Source organism: Rissa tridactyla, chromosome 22 (assembly GCF_028500815.1).
Source record: "Rissa tridactyla isolate bRisTri1 chromosome 22, bRisTri1.patW.cur.20221130, whole genome shotgun sequence".
NCBI lineage: Eukaryota > Metazoa > Chordata > Aves > Charadriiformes > Laridae > Rissa > Rissa tridactyla.
In genome coordinates, this window is record NC_071487.1 from 139,542 (window position 1) to 149,932 (window position 10,391).

General features: G+C 66.1%; 2 protein-coding genes across 2 annotated transcripts; both read right to left on the reverse strand.

Moving 5' to 3' along the window:
- LOC128900791 (uncharacterized) lies at positions 1-6,703 on the reverse strand. The gene is given in 13 exon segments (XM_054182312.1): positions 1-673; positions 760-882; positions 966-1,156; positions 1,299-1,596; positions 1,680-1,762; positions 2,040-2,235; positions 2,445-2,502; positions 4,006-4,421; positions 4,913-5,026; positions 5,115-5,305; positions 5,837-6,247; positions 6,368-6,566; positions 6,641-6,703. Coding segments are annotated over 13 exon segments (2,673 nt in total). The 5' UTR covers positions 6,689-6,703; the 3' UTR covers positions 1-328.
- A 2,080-nt stretch (positions 6,704-8,783) lies between these two features.
- On the reverse strand, positions 8,784-10,351 carry LRG1 (leucine rich alpha-2-glycoprotein 1). Its single transcript, XM_054181862.1, has 2 exons — positions 10,249-10,351; positions 8,784-10,071 (listed from the first exon to the last, which is right to left on the reverse strand). Exon 2 carries the CDS (start codon positions 10,057-10,059, stop codon positions 9,064-9,066), a length of 996 nt encoding a protein of 331 aa, XP_054037837.1. The 5' UTR covers positions 10,060-10,071; positions 10,249-10,351; the 3' UTR covers positions 8,784-9,063.
- Positions 10,352-10,391: the final 40 nt, after the last annotated feature.

A 10,391-nucleotide genomic window follows, 5' to 3' on the forward strand; every position in this document is an offset into this window, starting at 1 on the left:
TGAAAACTAACCAGAGTTTATTGCTTCACAAGCTGTCCCCAACCCTACATGGCTGGTGGCTTGAAGGCATGAAGGATGAGGGGACATGGGGGATACAGCTGGGGGCTGGAGGTGACCCCAACCAGGCACTTGGGGGGAACCAAGGCACTTTGCTGCACGTGCCTGGCACAGGTGACAAGGGACAGGGCTGCACCTGGGCAGGCAGGAGGGGTTCCCCGGTACAGGCAGGCACTATGGTTATAGGCAAGGTGGGCCAGGCAGAGGTTAGTAGATGCTCCTATCTAGGCTTGGGGGGGACAACACCAGTGTCACCCCACCCCAGAGGATGCTACTTCATCTCCAGGTCCACCAGGCGCTGGCCCGACGGGGCAAAGGGTCCCACCAGCCACGTCAGGGGGGTGTTGTGCGCCACATGCTCCACCAGCTCATCCATCAGCTGGCGAGCTTTGGTGGCATGGGCACGGGCTTGGGCCAGCACACTGCTTGTCACGTCCTGCAGGGAGGCAGCAGAGGCGAGGGACACCCGGAGCTCTTCCACATTTTGCCAGACCTGCCCCGCCGTGTCCTGGATGCTGGTGGGGAGGCCCTGGAGGCTGGACACCAAGGGCTGGCAGGAGCTCTGGAGCTGCTGTGTCAAGCCCTGCAGCATGGCCAGTGTGCCCGACTCCACCGGCTGTGATGGGACAAAGGGGTGGTGAGGGGTGGTGAGGGGTGGGAGGGACACCAGGTGCCCCTGGGGACCCCCTGCCCTCCACCTACCTCTGGTGGCACCAGGTCTTTGCCACCGCCTGGTTGCTTCTTGCTCCACTCCAGCCACATCTGCTGCAGCTTCTCCTGCCCTCCCTGCAGCTTCTGGTCCATGCCCTGCTTGAGGTGCTCCACCTGGGAGGAGAGGCAGAGGCCGGCGTGGCGGGGTCTGCTGCAGCCCCTGGATGGCATGGTGGGGACATGGGGATGGGTCCTACCAGGTCGAGGGTGCGTTGGAGCTGGACCAGCACGTCCTGGCTGCTGCGGCGGGCATTCTGCAGCTTGCCCAGCGAGTGCTGGAGGGCTCGGTGCCGCAGCTTGGTAGAGAGAGAGCCCAGGCGCACGAAGTAGCTTTGCTGCTGCTTCTGCTGCTCCGTTTCAAAGCCCTCCACAGCCGTGGCCAACTTGGCTGTGGGAGAGGAGCTGCTGAGGTGGCCCCACCACCACCCCCCATGGAGAGCCAGCATCCCCCTGCCCAGGCTCTACCCACCCCTCCCCAAGGGGATCCCAGCCCACGACACATCTCCAGGGGGTTGTGATCAGCTTCTTACCCAGCTCCTCATCTGTCATGGGCAGGTAATGGTCCACCAGCTCCTCCGACTTCTCCAGCACAGAGCCCATCCCGCTCACCACCATCTGGCCCACAGTGGAGCCCATGACAGTGCTGACACTGCTGCTCACCGCCGACTTGGTCAGCTCCACACTGCCCTGCACAGCCCCTTTGGTCATGTCCATCACACCCGTCACCCGGCTGGTCACCACATCCTTGGCCCCAGCCACGGTGCTGGTCAGGACATCCTTGGCCCCTGTCACCGTGGATGTCACCAGCTGCTTGGTGTCCGAGATGAGCTGGTTGGGGGTGGAAAACCCTCTGTTAGGCAGCACTGGGATGGATCTTGGGTGTGTTTGCCCATCCCACGCCACCCCGCTACCTTCTCCGTGGGCTGCTGCAGGATGGGCAGCTTCTCCTCCAGCTTATCCAGCCCTTTGCAGGCATATTCGTTGGCAGTGGAAACTAGAGGCATGAAAATAGGCATTTTTAATATCCTGATGACTTGCAGGATCTTTGTGAAGGCCAGTTTTTGGGGTACCCCAAAACCCATGGGGTACTGCCCCCCCCACTTTCTTCTCTAGCTTCTCCAGCCCTTTACATTCATAATTATTGTCAACATAAACTAGAGAAGCAAAACCAGATTATTCCCACCCTGCTGCCCTGCAGGAGCTCTGCTAGGGCCAGTTTTGGGGCACCCCCAAATCCCACGGGGTGCTGCCCCCCTCCCAGCCCCACTCACTCTGCGGCTCCAGCTTGGTGAGGATGGGCTGGGCCCCGCTGACCGCCGCTGCTGTCAGCGTCTTCACCCCCTTTTCGGCGGCGTCGCAGACGGACCTGACGTAGGGGTGGCTCTCCTTGGTGGAGGCGTAGGCGGTGGAGACCATGCCGTAGGCAGAGCTCACCAGGGGCAGGCTGGCCACCCGCGTCCCGATGCTCTGGGGACATGAAGGGGTCAGGACAAGTTGGGGGGTGATGGAGCCCCAAAGCTGATAGGTGATGGGAGGCAGTGTGTGCCCCCAATCCCCGAGGATGGTTTTGGGGTACTCCAAGGACCCTCTGAGCCCACCCAAGGGCTCAGAGCCCTGTTCACAAACCGGGACCCCCCCGGACCCCCCACCCCAAACCCTAGCTTGCTCCCACTGACCTGCTGCTCCTCCGCCTTGGGCTGCGCCGTCCCAGGCTCACTGGTGGCCATGGTGGAGCTGGGGGGAAGGAAACTGTGAGTAGAGTCAGACCCCCCCAACTCACCCCCAGACTGGGGGAACCCCAAGTTACTCCCCCCCAGGACGGGGCAGCCCCCACCCGCCTGTGGCCCCCCAGGACAGGGGGGTTCCCAGGCGACCGGGACCGCACTCACCGCCGACGACTCGTCTCAGCTCTGGACTCGCCCCGCTCCCTCCGCACCAGCCTTTATAGCCCCGGAGGCCGGCCCCGAGCGCATGTGACCGGCACCGGGACCCGCCCCGCCGGGGCCGACCCGAGGCGGTCCGGGAGCACCGACCGGCCGCAGCGACGCACCCGGGACCGGGACAAGGACCCCTCCGGGCCCCGGCTGCGCCGGCCGCCGCTGGATCGGAGCCCCCGGGACCGTCTGCACCGACACCGCCCCCTCCCCGGGACCGGATCCCCCGTCCCCGGGACCCGATTCCTCGAGACCGGACTGCACTGATACCCCCAGGATGGGATGACCCCCGGGAACGGGATGCACCGACACCCCCTTCCTGCACCGGGATGTACCGATCCCCCGGGACAGGCCCCCCCCCGGGACGCCTTCCCTTGGGAGCGGGCTGCACCGACCCACCCAGGACCCGCTCCGTTGGGACTGGACTGAACCCACCCCCCCGGGACCCGACCACCCCCCCGGGTCCGGATCCCCCAAGCCAGGCTGCACCGGCCGCCCTGACACTGAATCCCCCGGCTGCACTGACGCCCCCGGCACAGCTCAGGCACTGACCGCCCCCCCCAAACCCACCCTCCCCTCTGGGGGACTCCCCCAGCACAGGGCTCCCGCTGTTTCCCCCCCGACCTTGCCCAGCGAAGGTCAGACTGGTCCCAGTGGGTGCCAGTGGCAGGAGGACGGCCAGTCCCGGGGGAGCTGGTGCCACCCCGCTGGGTGCCGTGGCCACGCTGCGGCTGCAATGTTGGGGACACCCTGGGCCCAGCCCCATGGCGGTGATAACCGGGACGAAGGTCAGTGCCACACGGCTGCGGTTCACAGTCCAGCCACCCCCGCCACCCACCAGCACCCTCCACCCCACCACCCACCCCACTTCCCCCACCCCAGCACCCCACGGGCAAAACCCCCCTCGCGGGGTGACCCCACGCCCCTAGCTCTGCCGCCCCTGCCGAGCCCCCCCAGTGAGCCCAGCATGACGTGGTGGCTCTGCCGCAGCCAGCGCTACAGGCTGTGAGTCATTTTAAGGCCTAAAAAGTTTTCTTCCTCTTTAAAGTGTGTTGAAGCCACTAAGACAAGAAATCCCGACACTCTCCAGGCTCAGGGACCCCCAGAAGGGGAGGGCTGGGCACACGCTGTGCCCTCTCTGTGCCACTGTCCCCTCCCTCCCCAAACAAGTCCCTGGCTGTGGCATCAGGGGTCCCACGCCGGGTCACCAAGTCCATCGTCACCTCGTCCCCGGTGGGGATGGGGTTTGCTGCTGCGGGCAGGCGGGTCCTCCCCCAGTTTGGTGGTGTTGGGGGCTCAGCGCTGGCTGCAGAGCCGTGGGGGAGCGGCCACATGGTGGGACCCCCCCACGGTGACACAACCCTCCCATTTGGCCATCTCCACAGGGACATCCTCCGGATACTCCACAAGGATGGGGGCGAAGGGTCCCACCAGCCAGGGCAGGGGCGCGTGTTGCCCCACGTACTCCAGCAGCTCGTCAATGCTCAGCTGCGCCCGCATCACTGTCTCCCGGCTCTGCGCCAGCACCAAACCCGACAGGTCGTGGAAGGAGTGGGCGTGGGAGAGGGAAGCCTGCATGCCCTCCACGCTGTGCCGGACGTGTCCCGCCGTCTCCTGCACGCTGTTGGGGAAACTCCGGGCGCTGGTGACCAGGCGGGTGCAGGTGGCGTGGAGCTGGCACAGGAGCCCGCGTAGCATGGCCAGTGTCCGTGCCTCCACCTGCAAGGCAGCCAGCGGGCAGTGGTGGCCCTGGAGTACGATGCTGCCCGTGCCTGGCTTGGACACCTGTACCTTGGTGTCCTCCATGGGCATGGCCTTCCACCACTTACCTTGGTGTCCTTCCATGGGTATGGTCCCCTACACCATACCTTGGTGTCCTCCAAGGGTACGGTCCCCCATCCCATACCTTGGTGACCTCCACAAGCACGATCCCCCATCCCATACCTTGATGTCCTTCAGAAGAATGGCCCCCCAACCTGTGTCTCGGTGTCCTCCATGGACATGGCCCCCTACCCCATACCTCAGTGTCTTCCATGGGAAGGGCCTCCCACCCCACCCTGTACCTTGGTGTCCTCCATGGGTACCCCTGCCCTGTATTGTGGTCACCTGCAGGGGCATGGTCCTCCATCCTATACCTTGGTGTCCTCCATGGGCACAGCCCCCAACTCCACCCCATACCTTGGTGTCCCCCATGGTACACCTCTCCGTACCTCGCTCTCCTCCATGGGCACAGCATCCTGCTGGCTCCACTCCAGCCACATGCGGTGGAGGTGTTGCCGGGTGCCGTACAGGGGCCCGTCCATGCCCTGCCACCCCTGTTCAATCTGGGGAAAGACACAGTGAGGTGGGGTCACACGGGGGGGGGTGTGCCAGGCTGGCATGGGGCTGGCGTGGTCCCCAAGGCATCCTTACCAGCTCAAAGATGTGGTGGAGCTTGGCCAGGACCTGGAGGGCGCTGTGCCGTGCCCGCTGCAGCTCACCCAGTGAGCGCCGGAGGGCTCGGTGCCGCAGCTTGGCTGAGAGCGAGCCCACGCGGACAAAGTAACTCTGCCACCGTCTCTGCCACTCCGGTGAGGCCACCTCTACACCCGCTGCCGCCACTGCTGTGGGGCGAGAACTGGGTGGCTGGACCATCCCGCATCAGGGACCAGAGCATCCCGTGCCAGGCACCAGAGCATCCCACCCCCTGGTGCTAGGATGAGCCCCCCAAGCTCCGCACCCATCATGGGGAGGCAGGGGTGCCCACCCATGGGATGCTTGGCCACCAAGTCATGTGTAGGTGTCACCAAAAAGCCAGGTGGCCTCTCCGGTCACCTCTGCCATGACATGGGGCCAGCTCTGCCCACCCCTACCCCGTGCTGAGCTATAAATACCCGCAGCGGCGGCACAGGGCTATATTTGCTTTCTGGTTTCCAGGTGAGAGTTCACCCACCGCCTTCCCTGGCTTCGGGTTCCCAACGGGTGGGGATGGCCCCCTGTGCGGTGTCACGGTGGCCATGGGCACTGCCGCAGGGGGCTAAGGAGGGGCACTGGGTGTTGGAGCGGTGGTGAGTGATGGGGTGGAGGTCCCGGAGGGCAAAATGTGGGAGATGGAGATGGGAGACGGTTTCTGGCATGGTGCGGTCGGCACTCACCCAGCTCCTCGTCTGTCCCAGGCAGGTATCGCTCCACCAGTTCCTCCGATTTCCCCAGCACCGCGTCCACCCCTGTGGCCAGCAGCCGGCCCACGCGGGAGCCCACCACGCTGCTGACACCGGTGCTCAGTGCCGAGCGCGTCCTCTCCACGCTGCCCTGCACTGCGCCGCGGGCCAGGCCCACCGCCCCGCTCACAGTGGATGACACCAGCTCCCTGGTCCCTGCAACCACCTGGGAGGAGACATCAGAGGGACACCTTGTCCCAGCACCTCACCCAGCGCTGGTTGGACACCCCCCCCCCCCCATGTCCCCCAGGGGAGACGTTACCCTCTCCGTGGGCTGCTGCAGGATGGGCAACTTCTCCTCTAGCTTATCCAGCCCTTTGCAGGCGTATTCGTTTGCAGTGGAAACTAGAGGTGTGAAAATAGGTGTTTTTAATATCCTGATGACTTGCAGGATCTTTGCGAAGGCCAGTTTTTGGCGTACCCCAAAACCCATGGGATGCTGCGCCCCCTCCCAGCCCCACTCACTCTGCGGCTCCAGCTTGGTGAGGATGGGCTGGGCCCCGCTGACCGCCGCTGCTGTCAGCGTCTTCACCCCCTTTTCGGCGGCGTCGCAGACGGACCTGACATAGGGGTGGCTCTCCTTGGTGGTGGTGTACGCTGTGGAGACGGCGCCGCAGGCAGAGCTCACCAGGGCCAGGCTGGCCACCCGGCTCACCACACTCTGCTGGGGGAGTGACGGTGAGCTGGGGCCCCAAGCGATGCCTGCAGTCCCACCTTGAACCCTCCTTGCCACCCTACCTTCAGCTCCTGCCCATCCTCTGCCAGTGCAGTGTTTTTGGCTGACATGGCAGCGGCGGCTGCAGCGGGAAGAGAGAGATCACAGGGTGACATGGGTGGCTGAGCCTGGTGTGGACCCCTGGGGTGGCCGAGCCCTGTGGCCACCCCTCGCCATGCCATGGAAAGCAGCACGTGGTGGGGCTGAGCCCCCCCAACACGCCCCTCCACAGCTCCTACTCCTCCAAGAGCTGAGACCCATCAACTCATGACATGAGTGGAAGGCAGCTGGAAGCCTCTGAGCCGCTCGAGGGGGTGTCATGGGGGTCTGGAAGGGGTTTGGGGGTGGGGCTGATCTCCTGCCATGCCGGGATGCAGCAGGATTGGGCCCCCCCATCCCTGCTTGGGCCCCCCCATTCCCCCGTTTGGGGCTGGGGAGGGGTTTTGGGTGATTCACCCGGAAGCCGGGCTGGGTTCGCCTTACGCAACCCTGCAGTGGGGACGTGCCACCGGTCACCGTCACCTCGGCCGGGGCAGCCCCAGGACCCACCACAGGGAGCGGGGCAGCTGACAGACCCCACCGTGTGCGCCCCCTCCCCCGCCCCCGCAGCATCTCTGCCCCTTGGGGTGTCCCGCTGCCCCACGGCTGCACTCTGGGTCCCGCGGGGGACACGGCAGCGTCCCTGCCCCGCTGTCCCCCCAGCCTGGTCCTGTGCAACCCAGGGGGCAACTCCTAGGGGGCTTTGGAGGGGGGGGGCCTGAAGGCAGGTCCTTGGAGGGGGGCAGGTCCCCTTGCGTCCCTGGAGGGGTCCCCTTGTGTCCCGGAGGTCAGGTCCCAGGGGGCAGGTCCCCTCGGGGTCCCTGGGTGTCCCCTGTGGTCCTTGGGGGTGTCCCTCTGGGTCCCGGGGTCAGGTCCCGGGGGGGGCAGGTCCCCTAGGAGTCCCTGGGCTGCTCCGTGGCACCCATCACGGAGGGGCGGAGGGGGGGGGACATGCAGGGGACACCTGGGACCCCCCGATCCCCCGGGAGCCCCTGGACACGCCCCCCCCCGGCCCGCTTTCCACCCTCCAACTACCGCCAAGTCCCGGGCACGGTACTTACGGGGGGTGGGGGGGTGGGGGCGGTCTGTCGCGACCCCCGGCCGTGATCGCGATCCCCGGCTCCCGCCCAGCGCCGGATTCATAGTTGGCGGCGGGAGCCAATCAGCGAAGGGGAGGGCCGCGCTGCCACCAATCAGGAGTGAGAGGCGGGCCGGGGGGCGGGCTTTGGAGGACGCCGCCACGTGGTGGCTCTCACGTGGGGCCGCGGGGGCCCGATCCTGCCCGGGGAGAGCGGGGGGGACAACCCCAGCGACACCCCCAGCGACACCCCGTCCCGGCTGGGCGGCCAGGGGCCCCGGCCCACCGCCCCACGCCACGTGTCCCCGCCCCAGGTGCCCCCTCCCCACGTGTCCCCACAGCAACAGGACACAATGACTGGTGTCCCCATACTAAGTGTCCCTTTGCCGTGTGTCCCCATGGCAAGTGTCCCCTTGCCAGGTGTCCCCATGCCAAGCATCTCCATACCGAGTGTCCTCTTGACATATGTCCCCATACCCAGTGTCCCCTTGCCAGGTGTCCCTATGCCAAGCATCTCCATATCAAGTTTCCCCTTGACAGAAGTCCCCATACCAGGTGTCCCCTTACCAGCATCTCCATGCCAAGTGTCCCCACCCTAGGTGTTTCCAAAGTGACCCAACGCCAGGTGTCTCCATGCCAAGCATCTCCACAATGAGTGTCCTCTTGACATGTGTCCCCATACCAAGTGACTCTATACCAAATGTCCCCTTGTCACGTGTCCCCATGCCAAATATCTCCATACCAAATGTCTCCAAACCAGGTGTTCCCATGTGAAGCAGAGCTCCCACAGGGTCCCACGCCTCCCTCAGCCTCTCTGGATGGTCAGGCGAGGGGACAGCTGTGTCACCTGGGGGTGAGCAAGGCTGGCGGGAGAGGGTGGGGGCAATCCCAGGGAGTGGGCCTGTGGGGGAGTGGGCTGGCCTAGATGGAATGGGCATGGGCAGGGGACACAGAAGGTATGGGATGGGCACAGCCAGGGGCATGGTGCCTGCCACTGTCTTATCCCTGGGGACTTCACAGGACAACACACAGGAGACAATGTGATGACTACAAGTGATGGCATTTAATGTGCTGTTGTGGGGTGGGGACAGGGACATGTGCCAGGCGGGATGGGGACAGGGATGTGGGACAGCCTGAGCCAAGTGGGATGGGGCTGGGAGCCATTGGGATGGGCATCACGGGATGGGGACAGTGGTCTTTGGGCTGGGGACAGCCACACCCCTGTCTCACTGCCTCAGTTTCCCCAGGAGAGCTCATCTCGGCTGGTGACAGAGTGGCAGGGAGGGAGGTGACATGCCCGGCCACCTGGGTTGACACCAAACCCCTTGCCTAGGGATTCGGTGGGCGCTGCCCGTCCCCCTTAGGCTCGCAGCCCGTGTCCCCAGCCCGGCTCACAGCAGCCACCTCCTGTCCCCGGCGGTGCGCGGGGCTGGCGCAGAGGGTATTGCGGCTGGCAGTGAGCTGCGGGGCCGCCTGCCGCAGCAGCATCAGCAGTGGGCACTCGCAGGCCCAGGGGTTCCCGGAGATGTCGAGGTCCAACATGGTGCCGGGGGGCAGCTCCAGCGCCTGCAGCCGGTTACCCGACAGGTCGAGAACGTGGAGATGGCGCAGGGGGACGAAGACGCCGGTGGGCAGTGTCTGCAGCTTGTTGTCCTGGAGGAAGAGGAGGCGCAGGGCGGGCGTGGGGGCGAAGACGGCAGGCAGCAGCATGCCCAGCTGGTTGCCCTCCAGGTCAAGCCTCTCCAGCACCCGCAGCCCGGCCAGTGCGTCCGGTGCCAGGGTTGCCAAGCGGTTGTGGGATAGATCCAGGCTATGCAGGGAGCTCAAGGGGTGGAAAATCGCAGGTGGCACTTCCGTCAAGGCGTTGTCAGCCAGGTCGAGCCACTGCAGGCGGGGAAGGTGCCGGAACCAGGCGGGTTGCAGCGCCTGCAGCCGGTTCCCCCGCAGCACCAAGTGCTGGAGGTGGCCGGCGGCGGTGAAGATGCCAGTGGGGAGGTCGGCCAGGAGGTTGTCCGTCAGGTCGAGGACGCGCAGGGTGGGCACAGGGCGCAGGAGGGGTTCGGGGAGGGTGGCGAGGCGGTTGGAGGAGAGGTGCAGCTCCTGCAGCCGGGGCAGCCCCGCCAGGGCGGTGGGGAGGAGGGTGGCCAGTGCCGTGAACTCCACCGAGACAGCCAGGGTGGTGGGGGGCAGCCCGGCAGGGAAGGTGCTCAGGGTGGGCTCGGTGCAGACAAAATGGGTGGCATTGGGCTGGGGGGGGGAGCACGGGGCGGAGGGGCCCGGCGCCAGCAGCAGCAGCAGCGGTGGCAGGATCCGGCTGGGTGGCATCGCGGTGCAGGGCTGTAGGCAGGCAGCCATCATCACTCGAGGGTTGTGCAAGCCCCGCCACTGCTGTCCCGCTGCCGGCCCTCCACCGGGGGGAGGGCAGGCCATGCCTGCAGGCAGGGAGATGCCCTGACCCCCCCATGTCCCCCCCTCTCCCCAACCCCACTCCGAGACCCCCAGCCCTGCCCTTACCTTCCCAACCGGTGGCAAGGCTCCTTGGGGACGGTCCTGTCTCCTCGGTGGCTGTCAGCCCAGGGGGCTGGTGGCACGGCCTCACGTGCCGGTTGGGAAATCGCTGCCGTCACTGCCAGCTCGCAGGGTGCTGGCATCCGGTG